The 22,418-nt window shown below is 35.9% G+C and overlaps 1 protein-coding gene across 2 annotated transcripts in view; it reads left to right on the top strand.

Annotated features, from left to right (window-relative positions):
• Nucleotides 1-22,418, top strand: part of USH2A (usherin) — a 773,795-nt gene that overhangs the window by 453,659 nt on the left and 297,718 nt on the right. For both annotated transcript variants that reach the window (XM_045048458.1, XM_045048459.1), the window contains one exon: nucleotides 21,326-21,505. In XM_045048458.1, coding sequence (XP_044904393.1) covers nucleotides 21,326-21,505 — 180 coding nt within the window. The remainder of the gene's footprint in view (nucleotides 1-21,325; nucleotides 21,506-22,418) is intronic.

The following is a 22,418-nucleotide window of genomic DNA, read 5'->3' as shown; positions in this document are numbered from 1 at the left end:
ATATTGAGTGTGGAATTTTTTTTTAATAAACAAAATGTGTCAATTCAGGAACAAAAACTAAAATGATGGACAGCACAGTAGTAAAAATATGGCTACGTGAAACTGCTTTTAAAATTATAAATTTTTTATCCAACTGGTAGGTGAAAATAATGTGTGATGAGAATTTGTTTATGCAATTATTTTATGAAGTTTCAAAAATATTTTCAGCTATAAATATTATAAAACCACCTAATGGTCAAGAAGGAAAACAGAAAACAACATTATTAAGGGAGAGAAAATCTGAGGACCTATCGAATGCCTTTACAAATACCAACCGCTTTGCGACTAGATTCTTTAGATTCGTTACACTGTTCCTCTTCTTAATAGACAATACCACGTCCTGCTCTTTTTCTTCAGCGTTTACTACCGAGCCCTCCGTGAATAGTTTAATTCTTCATTATCCTCCCTTTTGAATGAATTGGGAAGTGATCTTCCTTGCTTGATAAACTGACAGATTGTTTTGTGTCTCAGTTTCTCAGGCAAGGCACCAAGGGTGTGCTAATTGCCCAATCCTTTGAGCACTGTTAACTCTCACCTGCCCTGAAAAACTGAATGGCAGCTTCGTTTTTCATCTTTAAGGGCCTCCTTCTCCTAATCCTCTATTTTGTGTTGTGACATGTAATAGAAGTTTTTGAGAAAGAGAGAATGTGGACTACTTGGAGAAAAAAAAGATGGTAATGAAAATGACCATTTAGCATTAGCAAATGGAAATATCATTTTAAGAATAAGTAAATAAAGTGATTTCATAAATTCACACTGGTAAAATTAAATCATCTTACTGGTTCCTGAAAATTCTTCTTCCTCAATATAGAAACGTACAAGAAAAAGGTTTTAGGAGATTTTTTTTTTCCTAGCATAGATACTTTCAGTCAGGAAGGAATCTTTTAAAAAGAAAGAGTGGAAGAAAAGGGTAGGGAAGGGAAAGAAAAAGAAGGAGGGAAGAAAGGGATGAAAGAAAAAGAAAGAAAAAGAAAGAAAAAGAAAGAAAGAAAGAAAGAAAGAAAGAAAGAAAGAAAGAAAGAAAGAAAGAAAGAAGAGAAAGAAAATGTACTTTTTTTCTTGAAAGAACAGATGGCTGGCCCTGAAAAATAAAAAACATGATTAATTTTGAAGACTTTTTAAAAAGGGAAATGGAAATTTGGAAATAATATACACACTTATACACAGACACATAGGTATTATCTCTAGGTGGTTGTTAAGAATGGTTTATCTTCATTTTTCCTTTTTCACGTACTCAACTTTTAAATTTTCTCCAAGAAATACATATTATTTTTGCAAAAATTTCTTTAAAGAGGACTAGAAAAAGCAGAGGGTTCTAAGCAGCCAGTTGGAGTAATCACAGCTGGTTCGGCCTGGACAGAAGGCATGTGTGGGGTGAGTCAGAAGCCCTGAGGTAGAAGCCTACAGAAGGATAAAAGGTCTGGATGTAAATTCCAGTGATTTTCCAGGAGAACCGTTTTGGTGATGTGTGTAGTGTGAAGTTTTCCTTCTCGTGTTTTCCCTGGGTTTCCTTCTCCAATAGTTGCCAGTGCTAATCACACAAACCAAAATCAGAAAGATATTGCAGAACAAATACAGAAACTAAATAGGCTTGGTCAGAGAAGTAAACGGGACTATTTGTGACCAAGACAAAGACCATGGTTGGGAGGTACTGAGGAGTGGAAGATACTGGGTTGTTGAAGGTAGAAGATAGGGAGCATGAAGTCTTCCCTCTCAGGTAACACCTGGGGGGGGGGTGTAATTTAAAGACAGAATGGGATTTTTCTGGATGGAAAAACTAGACATGTATCAATATGATCGCTGCCCTTATTCACTGTTCTCTAAGCATAAACTTTTCTTCCTTTTATATAATTGGGGTCAGTATCTCATTCCACTATTAGTATCAAGTGTTTGCTCCTTGGCATAGATTCCCAGCTAAAAACAAAAGGAAGCGAAGAGGAACTGAAACTTCCCGAGTGAACGAAGTACTTTTGGGTTTAAACCAGATGAAGGCATATTTTTAACTACCTTAAAATACCAGCACCCAGAATAGTCTTACCTTCTCCAGGAGTTGCCAGTCACCAGAAATAGTGCTTTAGATTGTCAGTACATTCAAACACTATTAATCTCTTTAAAAAAAAAAAAGTCTTGAAAAACCGTGAAAACGCAGTCTCTCTTTCAAGGTTACCTAGAGAAATTCAGAGAGCTTTGCACACAATCCGATTCTCTGGATGCCTTTCTTCCCAGAATAAACGATGTTTCATAAAAATTACAAGGGGGAAGAAAAAGATAGAGCAGCATTTGTTTTCTTGGGAAGGTAAAGAAAATAATTATACGTGGGAACGCCTCAGACTTCCAAGGAGTCTGTAGGAAAGCTAATGCTGTTAGAAAAGGGACAGCTTTGTTTTATAGTCCCTGATGTCTGGTTTTTAGTGTGGAGGGAAGTGTGCACTTTCCCAGCTGCGTTTGCAAGCAACGCGGTATCTCTGACATGCTGCCCTCTGGGAAAACCCGCCAGTGGGGGAATTGTTGCCGTGATGCAGTACAGCTTGTAACTTGGAATCCCGTCGGAGAACTTTGTAGTTGCTTGTCAGTCAGTGGGAAGATAAAAGAGGCAGCCTCTTTTCAAGCAATTTGAATTCATTTCCCCGGAATGAGTTAGAGGGTCAGGCAGCTGGAGTGAAATCTTACCAAGTGTATTCTGGGGGTGGAAGAGAACAGCGGCGGAGCAGAGGGAACATAATGTTTGCCTGGCAGCTGGATAAGTAGAGGAATTCGGCCAGTGGTTGGTCCACTTCTTCTCAGGACCACTTACCTGGTTCTCCATATTTTCAGAAGGAAAGGTCAGAGAGAGTACAGCTCCATCCCATTGTGTTAAATAAAAACCCAACACATGAAAAATACATGAAAATTGAAACTCAATGGAGGTTTAAAGTAGCAGGTAATAGTATTTCATACATAAATACTCATCAAGCACAGACATGTGAAAGGCTCTATACTATGGTTTTTTCACATTAGATGATTATTGACCATACAATTTCTTTGAGAGACACGGAAGAAATTAAATGAGCGTTGTGCTAGGGAGTTCTTTGGCAACACATAATAGCCCTGGACCTCTCTCCTTGACCATGTCATATGTTTTCAAAATCAACACAGGAGATTTTAGGAATGACGGCTATGGAAAAGGTTATGTTCACAGCAAAGATTAATAGGAAGAGCAGTAAGAACGTAGGGGAAATAGAGAAAATTACTTTCTCCCTATTTCTTTGGGAGGCAAATTTCTCTTCTGCAAAAAAAAGCAATTACAGTTAATATACTTTCCCATAACGTTCCAACACATTTCTAGAGATACAAATGCACATAACTAATAAACACATGGGAGATAAAAAGCTTTTTACTTGGGGTTAAAAAAATCATTGCTGTATTATTGGTGAAAATATGACCAGGCAATGATAAGATGTATATCATTCCAAACATCAAGCTATACAATATATACCCGCTGAATATATTGACACCTCTGATTGTATATCATGTCATGGCCAATAAAGCTATAGAAATATGTAATTAGGAGATATTCTTCCACAAGAATGGAGTTAAGCATTAATTTATCAAAATTACTTAAGAACTCATCTGTTCTCAACACTCACACAGCAGCTTATTGAATTTGTGTCTCATATCTAATTGGCTATTTTCTTGACATAATGAACAAGTACAAAGTCTGTGCTGTTGTGTCTGTTGAAGCAACGACGTAGTGATGCAATGCAAATCCTAGCCCTGGGCAGCACGGTGTCAGGGAGCGGAGTCCACAGGGGCATGAGAGAGCACCAGACTTGTGTGTTCTCTCGGCTGAAGTTTGTGTTTTAAACTCTGCAGTGTCATTCTGTAGGATCTCTCCATTCCACTGCCTCATAAAAAGAGACTGTCAGATAGATGGAGCATATCATCAGCAGATCAACCCCCTAAGTATTGACTTGGGTTTTGGAAGGTTTTGAATAGTTTTGTTTTTTGTTTGTTTGTTTGTTTGTTTGTTTAAATCAGATGGGAATACTTAAAGCATTTAAAAATGCTCGACATTGTCAAACTCACACCATGGCTGATTTGGGGGTTTCTAATACACGTGAAGAGGTTCACCTGGAAACACCAGCCATGAAGCAAATATATAATAATTTGAACCAATATTGTATACCACGAATATACCAGTCAGGTGTGGGTTCCTGCATGCTTTTGTGTCATGGCAAGTGTTCAGTTTTTGCTGAATAAATAGCATTAGTAGAGTTGGTTTCAGATATTTCTAGACTGAAAGTATAACCATTAGACATAATTATCTGGATTTTGAATCAGGAGGCTCTTGATAGATAAGTGTCCATTATCAATTAATATTAAAAGGGAATGGAAGAGTGGACTATAGAAAGAAATAGAAAAAAAATCTTGTCCTCTCAGACCAGTGTCCTACCCGAGCCTCTGAGACAGGCTCCAGCTAGAGCTGAAGATTCTCTCCTTTGATTCCTGAACTTTTCCTGTGTGTGGGGGGGGGGGGGGGAGGGGGTGTGCGGGGGAGGAGGGGTCACAGGATAGACTCCTTGGATGATGACGAGTCATCATCACAGAGTATTACAAGGATCACAAAACTTGTTTGGCTCCTTAGAAAGTACTATTAGATGACTCTGAAATCATCATGCTGTATAAAAGAACATCCCAGTAAGAACTAATATTTCCCAACTTTTTAGGTGAAGTTATTAGATCAATGAGTTACTTCACCCAATCAAAAAACCAGAATCTAAGGATGCTAGCAGACCATTTAAGAAAGCACAAAGATTTTGTATAGTTTTCTGAGAATTTGCTTTCTTTGTAAATAGGGTTGCATATAAATCTTTTTTTGTTTGTTTTTGGTTTTGTTTTTGTTTGTAGTCAAACTTCTTTGGGGAGATAAAGTAAAAGGACATGTCACTAAGATTGCATAATAAGGAACTTAATATGAATTGGAGGATCAGGGAAGACCTTTTCAGCAGATGACATTTAGGATAACATTTAGGCACTAACTCAAGAGAAGAATAGATGACAGTGGATTCCAGAGAAAATGGCATTTGTGAAGGGTGCAAGGAAAGTAAAATCTTTGTGGATTTAAGGAAATGAAAGAAGGCCCGTGTGGCTGGGAGAGAGTGGATGAAAAGAAAATGGCCTAAGATGAGGCTAGTAAAAGCTAGGCAAGAGCTACTTCATGCAGAATCCTGTAGGATATTTTTAAGGATTTGGGCAGAGAAATGGCATAACTACAAAGGGTTATCAATATTTTTAGTTGTTATACAGACAAATATTACTTAAATTTAGTAGCTGTAGGCTTAGATTGAAATATTTTGTTTTCTTCGGAAATATTTTTGTCAAAATGATACTAATTATAAATGAGCTATATTTTCATTTGGTTGGCATCCAATCTTTTCTCCTATGAAGATTTATACATATTATATATATGTATTTGAGATATATATATATATATATATATATATATATATATATATATTTGAGATCTTGCCACAAACACCTTATATCCTACTTTACTCATTCAACATTACATCGTATTTCTCATATCACACAAAATGCACCCATAAAAAGCATTCTCAATAAGTACAGAAAATCGCTAGTATGGATATACCAAAATGATTAGCCGTTCCATTATTATCACAATTGCCATTCCATTATTTGGGTTATAATATCAAAATATATCAGCCATTTCATTTCATTGTTATTGGATGTTTCAGTTTATTATTTTTACAATTAGAAATAATATTTATTATTAACATATAACTCTGCATATATCCTTAATATATATTGCTAAAAGAGGAATTGTTAAATTAAAGGTTGGTAATATTTTTTAAGACTCTTAATAGGCATTAGAAAATTGCTTTCAAGAAAATCATATCAATTTACATTTCCTAGTGGTATACAAATATGTTTATCTTTCTGTAATTGTGCTAATTTGACAGGTAAAAATGATCGGTTTCTTTAATTTGCATTTCTTTTATTCCTATTGAGAGCAAACATGTTCCATATGCTTATTATTTATTTGTTTGTCTTTCTTATTTGTTCACCCATTTTGCCCAGGAGATTTTAGAGGTTTTTAAATTAGTTGTTATTTGTATGGAAGCTGAAATATTATGAATAGCAATTATTGGCCATTATAGTGTCAAAGGTTCAGTTTGTCTCTTTGATGTGTTTATGAGGTTTAGGAAATGTTTTGTATTTTTGATAATGAAATCTCTATTTTTGTAAAAAAAAAAAATTTTCTCTATCCAGAGTTAAAGCATTATGTTGTTTAATTTTGCTAAATTTGTCCAAGTCTTAAATTCATATGTGTGATGATGCTTATTTCTAGGCTATTTATTCCTTCTTTCATATTTCTATTTCTCTTGGAGTCATCACTACGGCAATTTCATCTCCTTGCTTTCAACATTTTAAATATTTAGAAAATACCTTTGTATCTTACAGATATGGGTCCCGTCTTCTTCCTGCAGCTTATTCCTCATTTTTGTCTTAGGTGTTATATGTATATTCCTCCAAGTGAATATTAAATTAAGTTGAAAAAAAATGCAGCTGATATTTTTGATGGACTCATCTTTTTATAAAATAATCCATCAGGAATTTACGTCTTCCAATGTTTCTCATCCAGCAATGTGTTATGATTACATTTATTTAGATGTATCTCACAATAAAGTTCGGTCAAAAAAAAAAGTTTTTTCATAAAAAAAAACCTGTTTCTTGTTCAGATTATGTCCAGGTATTTTACTTTTTTTATTTATCTTTTCTTGTGATTGTGCTTGTTTATTTTTAGTATAATATTAAAAGAATCATTATTGGTGTCACATCTGTGTTTTAAGACATGCCATTTCCATCAATACTTTCTTTAAGCATTTATAAATCTCTGAGTTAATTTTTCTTGCTCTATTAAGACAGAAAATACAGAGGTCCTTATACTTAAGGAACATTTCCATGAGTCCGACCCACTTAGTTATATAAATTTAGATGTATATAATACACTGACAGACAAGATGGATGCTTTTACTGTGGACAAAAAGGTCTCTAATTTAAGTTACAATCACAAGTATAACCCATACAATATGATTATTTTAGGTAAACTGCAACCAAACTATTTGACTAATTTTTTGTTTCCAGAAATTAATTTGAGACTATTAAAATAAGCTTATAAAGTAAATATAAAAGGTTTAACATGTTTGTATTCATTTGTACCCATTGTATCCATTGTACCCTCTTTTGGAAGTGTTTAATGGAAATAATTAGGGGAGCCTGGGTGGCTCAGTTGGTTAAGCAGCCAACTTCAGCTCAGGTCATGATCTCAAGGCCCAAAGGCTCGTGAGTTTGAGCCCTGCGTCGGGCTCTGTGCTGACAGCTCAGAGCCTGGAGCCTGCTTTGGATTCTGTGTCTCCCTCTCTCTCTGACCCTCCCCTACTCTCCTTCTGTCTCTGTCTCTCTCTCAAAACTAAATAAACATTTAATTTTTTTAATAAGTAGAAATAATTAGGCACAAAAAATATTTCTAAAATCATGTTTTTGGTAAAGTTTATTTGTGTAACAAAACTTGAGAGGGTGTTCTTAAATGTCCAACTAGGTGGACTAACCACATTATAGTAAATTCATTATTAAGATTATGTAGATGTGCATTTATTGATAAATATATAATATTGCAGCTACAAAATAATGAGTATTACAAAATTCTGTAAATGTAAAATATAAGAATATATTTATATATGTGTGTCTAAAAATATGAGAGGATACCTATCCAAATACACAAAAATATTAAGAAGTTAACAATGATTATCCTGAAATTTTAGATAATTTTAGTTTTTTTCTTCATAGTGTCTGATGTAGTCTTAAAATTTACAATAAACATATATTTCTTGTATAATTAGATGAAGGAATGAAGGCAAAAGAAAAAAAAACAGAGGAGGGAATTTGTAGCCCGTATCATCTTATAGGAAAACTATTGGAATATTTTAGGAAACAACAGACCTTAAAACTGAAAATTTTCATGAGAACATGGGAACCAAAGACTTCATTAACCAGGGGGCATTAAAAATCTTGGGCCTTGACTTCTTTCAAGCCCAACCAATTACAATTACTGTTTATTATCTTCTTGCTTTTACTTGAATCCCTTAAACTTAAAGTGATTCACTTTCCCCTTTCCATAATAATTTATTCCTTTATGATAATAGAGTTTCTTATTATCTTTTTGATTTGTACTGTTTCCTGTCTAATGATTTACTCTCTGTGGCATACATGCAAAAGTTATATTAGAAAAATTATTATGCTATAATAATTATGGTACCATCAAACTGAATTAAATTATGCTTCATTGTAAATAGTAAAATGTATTAATTTTTTTAAAAGCCTTTTTATGCCAGAGAGGATAAATAAAGTTACCTCTATATGCTTTCATTAAACACCATGACGGTACAAGCCACATGACAGAACTGATAACAAATCAACTCACTCCTTCTTACAGCAGTCCCTTCCAGGTAGTTCTGAAATTAGCTTTCTCAGGACTATGAATTAAGTGCAATGTATTGAACAGAATCTGTGCATTCTGTGAATAAGAGTTTCACCTTCATTTTGCATGAATATATATACGTAGGCAGATCTTGGAACAAAGTTTCTTTCCATCGATTTAAGATGAAAATGAACCTGCATTTTAAGTGTGTTTTCCCTTTAGTTTCCTTCTAGTTTTCCCTTTAGCATACCAGAGCAATGCTGTCTAAAAGACATACAGACCGAGATATATGTGGAATTTTGAATTTTGTATACTTTACACTTAAAGGGCACTTCAGTTCAGAGGGTAATCTTGATCAGAAATGTTTGATCTATATTTAGTTTTTATGTAATTTTCAGTTAAAGAAGTAGATTCCCATACCCACATATGTGAAAATCTTCCAGTAACTAAATCAATGATCAGTTTTTAATTTCAATTAATTAAAATTAAATAAAATTAGAAACTCAATTCCTTAACCACACTAGCCACATTTCAAGTGTTCAATAGCCACATATAGATAGGGGGCTTTTGCATATGACAGCACAGGTTTAGAAGTGAAAAAGTGAAAATCTAAGTCAATGCCAAACTATTGGGAATGTTTTGTCTACTGGATTTCAGAGAACATGAGGTAACATGTTTTTCCTCATTAAATCAACTTGTTGGCTGGATTGATAATTAAACAGTTGCTCTGGTTCTACGTACAAGTCATCTTATTTTTTAAGCCCTTTAATTTTCTTTAAGGCAAATATTTGTATGTGCCTTAATTATGCTGAAAGCTGTCTCCCCCCAGGTATCTCTGTTATCTTGGAGATAACCCTCGATTAAACTGTTATATAATAAATTTTGAGTAAAATAAAGAACATCTACATTAGGGGAAAAAAAATAAATGTAGCTACCGTGCTACCGTATTTTGTTCTTATTTCTCGACTGTCTTATAAATCATGTAAATAAGTACAATAAACATTTATTGAGCGATTCCATAATGCTTTGGATCTCCAAGTCCATCATTTGTGATGGGACATAGAAGTTGGCCCCGGAAAGCTCAAAGTATGTCGTATGTCAAATGACGCCTTCCATCAAGTTTAGAGTGCCATTTTTTTCTCAGTATTACAACTTAGTGTAATGGCACTTGGCAGTATTGGCATTTCTGATATGACTTCTTTTGGCCAGCTCAGCATTCTTAAAAAATAAATAGTTTTTTCACTCTGTGATTGAAAGGGTTAAATAGTACCAATTCATTACCACTCACAGAAGGATTTATTTTGTTCTCATAAATCAGTTTTATTCCACATTTTTATTATTCCCTTGGGTGAGCTACTCCAATTGAAATCAATACGAGTGCAAGTGACACAATCAATCTAGATATTTGATTATGGATTGGAGATCCCCAGGTCTGCTTTCTTAGCCAGTTTCTTACTGATCATCTCCCCCAAGAACTGAATATTCGTATTGGCATCTATGAGTTATGATCACGTTTAAAAAGCAGATAATAATTTTCATTTGTAGACTGACAATGGAAGCCTAGAGAATGAGCAAGGATAAAAAAGGTAAAGACTTCAAATATGTGACTATTAACACTGTTATAAGCTTCAGACTTTTCAGTATTTTTCTTAACGTGAGGTTAGCTTTCAAATAACTTTATTCTTTCTTTAAAAAAGACCAACGAATACGATTGGTAGCTATAAACTGCGTTCGTAGGCTACATTAGATAAGTGATTTACTCCTTCTCATGACAGAGATTGTTACCTATTTTCACACATTTATTTTAGAACCTAATCACACTAACTAGGTTAATAAGAAAACAGTTAAGGTGAATAAAATACCTTTGACGGGATTCAAGCTGGTTCTTTTCATTTCCATAATTATCCAGGCTGGAAAGCCACTATCGGGGGATTTAAAGGAGGCAAACAGTTCAACTTTAAATTAGAGAGCGAAATTGATTAAGTTGTTGCTCAAGAGGGCAACATTTATATATCAAACCCTCTTTGCTTTACAAACAAATTTATATCTTATGATCCTTTACATATTGAATGTTTATTTTGGGACTCATGGTACCACATTATAGTTCTCTTGCTTCGGACTCTAGCCACCTGTTCTTGGTTCTTAAGCCAAATTTCTGCATAGGCACAATTAAACCATTTTGTAACTCATTTTCTTATATTTAGAATAAGGCAATATTTGGTACACTTAAATTCCAAGGCATTCCCTTAAAATAAATTCCAAGGCAATGTTAACACTGCATTTGCTTCTTTCAGCAAATATGTTAGCCTCATTTAGCCTTTTAATTGTTTTCACTAAGATCTGTAGGAAGGAGATGTTTTGTGTATATTTGCAAATTACCTCTAGAAGGCACATAAGTTTGAAAGTTTAAAAAAGTCTTTGAGAAGCAGTTGATGCAGTAAATCCATCCTTCTTTCATCCAAAGAGTCATTAATTATTCTTCAGTTACTCTTATTAAGCCTTAAGAACGGCAGCTATCCCTGCAGTCAAAACAATGCACTCGGATTTCCATTTACAAACTTCCTGGGCACGTGGAATTAGGAACTGTCTGTAACATATTTTCTTCCTGCTTCTTTCCATTTCTGTAATTTGCATTTGTAACTGCTGAATAATAAAAGACATTCAAAGCATTAATGACAGAATAGTGCAGTGGCATAAGACAGGGCTCTGTCAATACAGTGTTCTTTCCACATAACACCGTTCCATTCTTTGAAAAGAGTGTACTCAAGAAAATCAATCCAGAAATTGGAAATGACTCTCTTTGTTCAGGAAGCCATAACATCTTTAAAGAGATAGTCACTTTAATTTTTCAACCCAGAGGTGAAACTTTTCTTTAAAGGGCCAGATAGTAAACGTTTTACACCTTGTAGTCAATATGGCCTCTGCCATAACTACTTGGTCGTGCCACTGTAGCATGACAATACCTAGAAGTACAAATGTCTGTTTTCTAATAAAACTTTATTTACAAGTACAGGAAGCTGGCTAAATTTCACCCGTAGGCTGTAGTTTTTGGATCCCTGGTTTTATTACAATTTAGTTATAAATTTAAATATAATTTATATATTTTCCTTGGATATTTAACTGTTTCATGATGCTTTTGATTTGGCAAAAATTATGTGTGCTAGTTTAAAAATGTAAGTAGTATAGAAAAATAACAATGAATCTACCTGTAAATAACCAATGTTAACAAATGCTGACATCGTTTCAGACCTCTCTCAATTCATGGGTGGTTTCTTGGTAGCAAGCAACAGAAACAACTCCGGTTAATTAAGGCAAAAATGAATTCTTACAAGAGAACTGATCATTTCCAAAAGTTGTCAGGAAAACTGAAGAGTCAGACTTGTGTAGAAACCACAGATAGCTTGGCCGAGACAAGATACCTCAAAATACCCCTCCAACCCCCCACCAGGAGAGCATCACCACTCAGTGGCCCCGGATAACTGCAGCTATGCTTCAGCATTCTTTGTGGTTTTTTTAGAGTTTATTTGTTTATTTTGAGAGAGACAGACACGGTGTGAGTGGGGGAGGGGCAGAGAGAGAGGCAGAGAGAGAATGCTGAGCAGGCTCTGTGCTGCCAGGGCAGAGCCCAATGTGGGGCTCAAACCCATGAAGCCATGAGATCATGACCTGAGCCGAAGCCAAGTCAGACGCTTAACAGACTGAGCCACCCAGATGCCCCTCTGCTTCAGCATTCTCAACAATTCTACAGACATCTAGAGGAATCCCTAAGTGACCAGCAAGCTTTGTAGTCCCCAGGTGGAAGCATCTAATTGGCACCTCTGTAGTCAGTGTCCACATGAGCTCTAAGCTATCCTTTTGTTTAAAAAATCCTAATTATATTTCTATCATTTTCTTTGTATATATCATCTTCTCTTTCATTGTCATAATTTCTTGATTTTTTTTCTTATGCATTGATTGTGCTTATCTCAAGGCTTTCCATCATGCCATTGATTTAACTTTTAGCTGTTTCTGTTGTTTTCCTTACTTTTTCTAACTTTATTAGATACTTATGGTTTTTTTTTCCTAATTTCCACTTTGTTTCTCCGGCTTTATAATATTCTTTTTTATCTTGCAGGGAACATGTATCATATTTATCCCCCAGGTCTGTGTGGTTTACTTTGTCTTATTTTTTACTTTTATTTATTTTTGAGAGAAAGAGACACAGAGCAAGAAGAAGAGTGGCAGAGAAAGAGAGGGAGAGAAATCTGAAGCAGGCTCCAGGCTCTGCACAGAGCCTGATGTGGGGCTTGAACTCATCAACTGTGAGATCATGACCTGAGCCGAAGTCAGACATTCAACCAACTGAGCCACCCAGGCGCCCCTACTTTGTCCTTCTATGCTGGGATCTTTTCTTTTCTTTTGACTATATGTATGCATGTTCAATATGTTATTTCTTCCTTAAAATGTATTTTGCTTATGCCTTGTATGGTCAGCTCTGTCCAGACTTTACATTTGTGCTGAAGATGGCTCCTTCTTTTCCTTTCTGGTGCTAGTTAGTCTTCTCTCAATCTTAGCTCTGAGAACTGAGTGTTGTTATTAATGTACCTGTCTATAGCCTTGGGGTAGAGGTGGGAGGGAATGGGAGCAAAATAGAGAATACGGATTAAAATGCATTGGATAAATGCAGAATTCTAGGGCATCTAGTTTGCCAGTCTCCTCTCAGATCTCATTAAATGTCCCTTATAGCAACACCCACTGTATTTATTGACATTCATCCTCAAATCCTAGTAACATCAGCTTATTCCCCCAACTCGGCACAATGGGAGGTAGGACGGCCAGCTCTTCCTATCTCTACATTCATTTCCCTTCAGAAGATTGGAGAAGATTAGGAAGAGTTCTAAGGATTTTGCTTGGTTTATATTCCTTCCTCTAGGAGCATTTAGGAACTGTGCTATGCTGAGCATAAATTTACCCTATCTTTCTTTTGTTGTGAGGTTTCAAAATTAAATCATTAATTTGTTCCTTTTCCTTTATACATTCACTCCAGGATTTTCAGCTCTTTTGTTAATCGTACTATTTTTGTTTTCCAATTTTTTTTCCATTTTGTTTTATTTTGGAAGGTATTTTGGAAAGGTAATTCTGTCATAATAATTTATCCATTCTTCTCCCAAAATACATAAACTTTTGAAAGTCCACAATTTATTCCTAATTCTCTTCTTAGCAAGGAGATTCGTATCCACAGCTTGGAAACTGTAACACACAGACTCTAAGATAGCACCTGGTTATCCCATTATTACATTCTGTGATCAGTGATTGCTGGTACCCATGACCTTGTGTAATCTCTTACCTTGGCATGTGGTCAAAACCTGTAGCTTTTCCCTAACCAATAGGCTATGGCTATTGGCCAGAAGAAGGTGGGATGCAAGTCCTGTGATAATGTTACATAAGAATGTAACCCATCTTGCTAGGAGACTATTTTCCTTGCCGGCTTTGATAAAGCAGTCAGCCATGTTGGGGAGGCCCACATCAGAAAGAAATGAGGGCAATTTCTGGCCAACAAGAAGCTAGCAACTGAGGGCAGCCTCTAGCCAATAACATGTAAGAAACAGAGGCACTAAGTTTCAGTAGCCTGTAAAGAACAGAATGCTGTCAATAACCACCTGAGCTGGACATGATCCTTTCCCAGTAGAGCCTTGAGATGGGACTTCAGTCCCAGCCAACATGTTAATTGCAGCCTTTTGAGATCCTGAGCAGAAGACCCAATTAAGCTTGCCAGACCTCTGATCCACAGAAACTATGAGATAAGAAGTATATGTTGTTTTGAGCTGCTCAGTTTGTGGTAATGTCAGTACGTGGCAATACATAACTAGTACAGGAACACAGGACATGGTAACTGCAGCACAAAAAGCAGGTAGATGTCACCACAAAACATGATATAATCCCACCCCAAATGGGCATTCTCCTTTAATGGAGAATCTGTCTCAGGCATATATATCTAAGTAACTAAAAAGAAAGTTGTAAACACTTCATTAAGAATTAGGGATAGGGTGCTCTGTAATCAGTGACTGCTGAGCTATGCAGTTGATCCCAGTAGTACTAGAAGTTCAACACAGTATGTTTCGTAAGGCTCTACTAGAATTCCAAAAGGAAATAACAGCTGCTGTTAATCAGTCATGTTCCAGTATTTACTCTGGAAGCTGGAGACCACTTTCTATAATAGCATATTTTCCCAAATAGCTCTTGGCTGATTGAGATAATGGCAATAGTGTGTTCATTTGGACAACTAACACTTTGCTCAAATGGGGAAAATGTAAATCAAATTAGAAAAAAATATGACTTGTCAGAGTACAGCATAGTTGATGAAAATGGACCATACCTACCACAACTGTGGTAAATTACTCTTGAGAAATGTACTCTTTGAGAAATCTATCAATCAATCTATCAGTATGTCTATTGATCTATGTATATATTCATGTATGTATGTATCTATCTATGTATACACATCACACACATGCACGCACACACACGCACAGTTCTTTTCTGGTATTAATAAAATGAGATCCACTTAGAAAAACCTGACTATGGTATAGAAAGCAAAGTTGATGGAAAGAAACCATGCTCCAAATGACTTTTTAAAATGATGTTTTAGATATATGGAAAAGTAATCGTGCAATATTGGTGTAGTCTTGCCCACACATTAAGAACAACAACAAAAACAGAACAAAGCCAAAAACCTCAGCATCTACCAAGCTCTCTTTGCTCTTGCATGAGCATAGACTCAGGTCAAGGTTTCTGTACCATCTTTTGGTGAGTGGCTAAATATTCTATGTATATATATTCCCTAAACTACAATTGTCATTCTAGCAGAGTGACCACTTTAAAGAGGACTCAAAGGAGTACAGCTTTTACTAGATGACAACTAATTAAAAATCACATTACAGTAATTACAATAATGGTAAGAAATATGATGCATTGATAGAGCACTGTCCTTCTCAGAGGCTGAAGTTGCTCACAGTTTACTCATTTCTTCCTCTTTCAAAATGTTCTGTGGAGAAGACAGCTATGCAGGTATAGATCTATGCTGGCAACACTTTAAGGTCAGGGATAGGTTTCTTTAGCCACATGTTAACTTAAAAATCACCAAATGCCCAGTACCATTTAGATCTCTACCAAGATAATATCTATTATAATAATGGAGTTTGGAGGGTACACTTGCCTTTAGGGTAAAATAATTTGAAATACTATCTTCAGAAAGAATAAATAAAAGTGACTTAAATATTAATACATGCTATAGAGTGACCTAGAATTATTAGCTCACATTAAAGGCCTTATTCACCACTTTGCCCAGATCTGCAGTTTGCTATTCTGTGTCTTTTGATTTTGGTATTGGCAGAATTCTGTGCTAATGAGATGGAGCTGAACCACAGTAAAATTGAGACCTCAATACCAGGAAAATATAGCGTTTTCTTTTTACCGCAAGAAGTGGGAAAATTAGTTAACACCTCTCCTACCTTAAGGTGTAATTGGATTCAGAAAAAGGCTAACTTAAAGCAGGACCAGGTCTGACATCTAAAATCCTCACAAGGTAACAAGAATCAGTTTGGTTTGTTCGCTGTCATTTCTCATTATAATCTTTGTCATGAGAATGGATTCATGTTGTGCCATTTTCTGTTCTTGTTACAATCTTTGTCACATGAATAAGATATCAGGATGTTAATGCCTGGCATACAGTCTTCTGTGTGTGATGATACTGTACAAGACTACGCTGACCTTTGCAATATTATGTATTCTGATTGGTTGTTCATTTCACCTCTTTCCCACAAGTTAATAAGGCTGTAAAAAGGAGAGAACTGAAATGGCCAGCCAGTCAAATTATAGAATATTGAAAAGGTCAGAGCAGTACAGCACAGAGGAAGAAAAAATTATGGAATATATGGTGCATTAAAATTCTTGTGACAACGATTATAACGAGAATGGGAAAGGATACCCATTTATGTTATATCAATCTAGAGAACCCCATAGGATGATATTCCTGAGATAGCAATCATTTACGCATCCCTGAATCATACATATCTATTTACATTGGTTTTGCTTAAAAAAATAATTGTATAGAAAGTATCTTACTATTTGCCAAATAACGTTAAATGTAAGATTTTTGGCCTTGGAAAATGGGCATTAGTGCTATTAACATTTTTGTAGGATGCCACATCTGAAGCTAAGAAAATGTTCTTTATAAGTAAAATCTGTCGGACATGTAAGATTTATTTGAGCTGTTTCTCAATTTAACACTTTTTTTCTTCAAAATAAAGCAGAAAAGCAGAAATAAAGCAGAAATTCACTGAGTGAATTAACTTCTTTGAAAATCCTGTAGAATGTAGAATATCCTGAGATAGCCTCCAGGAGCTTATTTAAAAATTTTACACGATCTACACAAAACTTGTGGGTCTTTTGCTTGTGATGCATGATGTTGGCCAATAGCAAAGGATCTCTCCTTCCCCTGCAACCTCAGTGGGAAGACTGAAAGAGAGAGAAATACTTATTAGGAAACCTGAAGTTATTGTTCTCAAGTGTGAAAAATGATTGCTCATTTTAAAAATTATTTCTATGCGTATTTAAGTGTTTCTTACAGGACAAATTCATAGCTTTTGTAGTCTGTAAAAGATAAGTCTGGCTCAAGAGGCTGCTTTATACTGAAGATGCATCACTTCACTAATAAAGTAAACATTTTATAGCCCAAAGCTATAGTCTAAAGGCATCATTGACAAGCATGTCAAAAGTGACCTAATTATTTTGGGAAACAGAGGAAATAAATTTTGACCATTGCTTTAAGACTAGCTTGAACATGGATTACATGACCCTCAAATCAGTAGTTCAGCATGCTTTAAGAAGAATCATCAATGATTCCTGGGCCCTAACTTCTGAGAGTCTCAGTCGGTAGGTCCAGAGTAGAATTCAGGGATGTGGATGTTGATGAAGTACCCCCAGGTGATTTTAATGGAGGTGAACCCTAGAACACTAGTGTAGATGACCTCATCTGCAAAGTGCTGAGTACCACCCCCGGGTTAAAGCCCAGTGGTGCAGACCACAGCCAAAGAGGTGAATGAGGGGAGCTCCTTTTCACACTCACGGTGCCTGGGGGTAGGGTGATGGGAGAGTTGTGGTTCCAGAACACTGGAGCTTAACTGGGCCTGCACCGTTCACTTATACTTACAAATGGGGGCAGCGCTAAGGCTGACCAGACAGAAATGGTCACCTCTGATAGGGAATGCTTATCGTTTTAACATTTTCCAGCTTGACTCTTGAGGCTAGACCAACGGGGCTGCATTTTCCAGCCCACTGAAAACCAAGTTTATGCAGTGAGAAGCAGTAAAGCAAGACCCTCTCAAGAAGGGGGATCTGAGGACTTGCATTTTAAGAATTTTCCCCCAAGTTCTAGGAACTCAAACTGGTCAAATTCAAAGGAAGAAAGTGAAGACAGAATAAAGTGGAGAAAACCCAAATCTGTGGGTCCCGTTTTGGTTTTGAATCTGGAGAGTTTGGAGCTTTACTGAGGGTTGAAATCCTGTTGGTTGCTCTAGGCCTATGAAATTGAGCTGCGTGTCCGTTGGGGGTAAGGGAGCATTGGACTCATTCGGCTGTGTGGTTCCTGTAGATGTACAAGTTCTTTTTGTGAGCTGAACGAAATGGTTATGTAATTGCATACTTCTCATAATTATTGAGTAATTATATACTTCTTATAATTACTGAGTAATCATTGTTCTATAACTAGAACTTAATGTTACAACTAATTGTATAATTACCATGTATTAATGTTATCTGGGAAACTTAGAATAAAGTGGTATTTAATATATTTCCCCTTGCCACACCATTTTCAAAGCTAGCAAAAAGTGTTTGTTTTATGGCTAGAAATTTCCTTCAAAAACAAACAAAATACAAGGGGAAAAAAACCACACTAGTATTATAATCATAGATGTTAACTCATTGATCTTACATTTGCACCTGGCTTGAAAATTGTATTCTCTTGGCTTAATTTTAGAATTTTCACTGTGATTTTACAATTTTCATTTGTGTGTGTGTGTGTGTGTGTGTGTGTGTGTGTGTGTGCGTGTGTGAGGTGTGCTCAGGTAACACAATTTCAGGGGACTTGACCCTCGCCCTGGGTCTCACAGGCTAAGCTGACCTTTCTGAAATTTTACAGCTGGGCACGTGACAACAGCAATTGTGTCAGCTAGAACCAGAAATGCTTCCGTGGAGTTCTACATTATGGGAAATCGAGATCTTCAAATGTGGATAATGTAACTTTTCTTAGTACTTACAAGGATTCATATTTAAACTTACCCAGGTTTCTTGAGTGCAGGAACTATGTCTTCTACATCCTGGGCACCTTGTTATCGGAACGTAGCAATACCTGCTCTCTGTATGCGGTTGGAGTCAACAATCTTGTGTCTAATCAGGTTGACTAGTTATAAAGAACCTATGATAGCTAATATACTGTCACTTAGAAATGTCTTTTTAAGGCGAATTTTCAGGTTTCAGGACTTCTTGTTGAAGTGTGTTACATACAGACAGCTGTGGTGTTTACTTGCATTTTAGGAACTTATAATAATTCTTAAGCGGTAAATATATCTTCGCCTTATTTTATTAAAAGTGAATAGAAATTATTTTCCCCATGTTTTAGCCCATAAGCACCACTTATTCTCTTGGGAATAAAACACTCCTTTGAATGTTCCAATTTCAAATTCAGAGTAATAAATTCTTACGTGACACTAGGGATTTCTTCTGGTCATAGAAAACACCTTAGACCTGTGTATTTTATAGCAATCATTTTTTTTTTCAGCTACACCCTTCCTCCCAAAGTTCTTAAAAGGTACCTTTTTAATTTTTTTGTATATTTTTAAAGTTTGTGTCTGCCTTACCCACATTTCATGAAAATTATCATAACTAGACATGAGATAATACATCTTTTACGTGATTTGATACTTATTAATGATAGAGTTTGGCATATAACCTGATGGGACAATGACCTAGTGGTAGCAGGTGTCATTAATTTTGTTTTGTTTGTTGAAAAAGATAGAATTTTTATTAATAATACATTGTTGGGCGGGAGAGAGGGAGAATGTAATAGGTAGGTAATTGCTACCAAGAAAGTAAAATACAGAATGCAGAAGTCTTAATCACTTTCTGGTTCTAAATGTTTGTTTGGAATGTATCAGTTGTACTATAGGAAACAGTCATACTTCCTAGCTTCTATAGATAAACATCAGTTACCTGCTGGGTTGTGTAAAGAAATAATCTCACTTAGTCTGCACAATAACATTGCAATCAAAGTATTATCATTCCCAGCTCACAGATGAAAAACCTGAGATTTAGAAATATTAAGTAACTTAAAGAGCACACTACTTGGGATTCTCTCTCTCTGCCCCTCCCTCGCTCTCTCTGTCTCTCTCTCAAAATAAATAAACAAAAACTTTCAAAAATATATTGTAAAAAATTACAAAAATATGATATTTTTGTAAATATTGCAACTATTAGATTGTGTTTTTTGTGCAATGCAAAATCATTTTCAGTATGTGGTCATCTTTTAATTTTTAAACATTTAGCCAATAAAGATTGTATCATTATCTGGAAATCTTGCAAATATGCTTTCCCCTTAAAGTTCAACAACATGTGTGTTTTTTATTCATATGCCTATATTTGTAGAATTTGTGTGGGGTGATGAAAGGTACTACAGTAAAAAGTGTTTTGGCAAAGAAAAAAAGGCTATTTGAGGTAAATATTGCTATTCTTAATGGGTCTCCTCTTCTGTGTTTTAAGAATAATTGTAACTAGGGCGACTGAGTGGCTCAGTTGGCTAAGCATCTGACTTGGGCTCAGGTCATGCTCTCACAGTTTGTGAGCTTGAGCCGGGCTTTGGGGGAGCTCCTGCTCTGCTTTGGGTGAAATATGAACCTCACTTCGGGTGAGCTCCCTTCCCTCTCTCTCTCTTTCTCTCTGCCCCTTGCTCTCTTGCACCCCCCAAAACAAAATAATAGTTATAATTAAATTTTACTAAATTTCACCAATATTCTGAAAAATTTGCTTCATGTAAGCTTTTCAGGAAAGCATCTAATATAGACGATGAAATAAATGTTACGACGGGATTTTGAGTAGCCCTCATCTCATTTGAAGCCTAATTTCTAATTCTTCTGAACCTTGAATGTAATTCATTTGTGTAGAAGAGGAAGATAAAACCCTTGGTATTTTCCGGTATCTCAGACATGATACTATTTGAAAAGGGGTTTGTTCAAGTTTGGAAGGATGGTGGTGGTGCAGCTCGGTGAGTTCACTGAAGGTGATTCTCGTACAAAACCAGGCAGCCTCTTTAGTTTAACATTGAGCTAAAACCAGAGCTTCTGCCCAAAGTGAGCACATACTGCTTTTCAGAATATTCTGGCCAATTCTGATTTGAAGAGGTGTTGGAGGAAAAGCAGTGGCCTACCTTTCACGAAAATGAGCAACAAATACCCCAACTGATGATAAATGAAATATCGACATGTATAATTGGAATGTACCGTTTGGATTTGGAACCAATCTAGATGGGGGAAAGAGTGTGATTTCCTCCAGGCTGCACATCACATAAAATCCAAGGGTAAAAAAACCCTCGAACAATTGTAAATAATCCATGAAGGGATCAATTTGTATGTCCGTGCAGTATTTTTCCTTACAGGCATGATACTTGTAAGAGCTTCACATTATCTTAGAATAACAACTCAGTTGCTCTGGCCACTGAGACAAATGAATGAACTCTTAAATATATACGTTAATTTTAATAATTTTCTTTTTTATCAGAAGATCATAACTACACCCTTCTGAATGGCACACGAGTCATGCACAGTGGTGAGGAGACCGACATTTGGGTGCTCATCGAGGGCTTGGTTCCTTTCACTAACTATACTGTACAAGTGCATGTTTCCAATAGCCAAGGCAGCTTGAGAAGTGACCCCGTAACAATTGCAATGCCACCAGGGGGTAAGTCTATAAACAAGGTTTGTTACACAAATTTATATAAATGCTCTACAAAGTCTTCAAGTCTACTGAGCGCTTGTTTATTGTGTGAATAATTTTTTGTTTTCGAACTTGGAGGCTCAGTTGTATTTCTGGTGTTTGGATTGTCATTGTTTTGTTTTACTGAGACCCTTTTGTTGATTTTTATTAATGTTTTTGTCGAGACTGCTTTCATCTTGCACTGTGTGTATATGTAGGTATATGTCACACACATATATCTCTTGCTGTTCATGTTAAAAAGACTGGGAAATGTTTTTTTTTTTGTTTGTTTGGAGATTTCATTTAGACTCAAAATGTATATTTTCCTTTTTTTTTTTTTAGTTTTGTTAATGTTTATTTTTGACAGAGAGAGGCAGAGTGCGAGCAGGGGAGGGGCAGAGAGAGGGAGACACAGAACCAAAGCAGGCTTCAGACTCTCAGCTATCAGCACAGAGCCTGATGCGGGGCTCGAACTCATGAGCCATGAGATCATGCCCTGAGCTGAAGTTGGACACTTAACTGACAGAGCCACCCAGGTGCCCCTCAAAATTTATATTTTCAATTTGAGCTTTGGTTCTCATTCCTGGTTTTTCAAAGAGCCTTATATATCTAAACCTTTCCAGATGCCGAAAAAGGCCAGTGTACAGGTTATACAATAGGAACACTACTCATACCACTGGAAAAATACATTTAACTTCCATGTCCTAATGATTAGAGTTCAATAGTGTCACTTTTATATGTGATACAATCAAGATATATTTCATTTTAACTATTTGTATGAAAAGATGACTTATTTAGAATTATTATTTTGGCCTGTAGTCAATTCCACCTTGTTTTAACTATTTGTGGGGCTAATTTGCTGAAAAGAACACTCCCTCTCATATTGATATGTACAGCC

This window comes from Felis catus, chromosome F1 (assembly GCF_018350175.1).
Source record: "Felis catus isolate Fca126 chromosome F1, F.catus_Fca126_mat1.0, whole genome shotgun sequence".
Taxonomy (NCBI): domain Eukaryota; kingdom Metazoa; phylum Chordata; class Mammalia; order Carnivora; family Felidae; genus Felis; species Felis catus.
The sequence above is the reverse complement of the archived record's forward strand: the minus strand, read 5'-3'. Positions and strand labels throughout refer to the sequence as shown.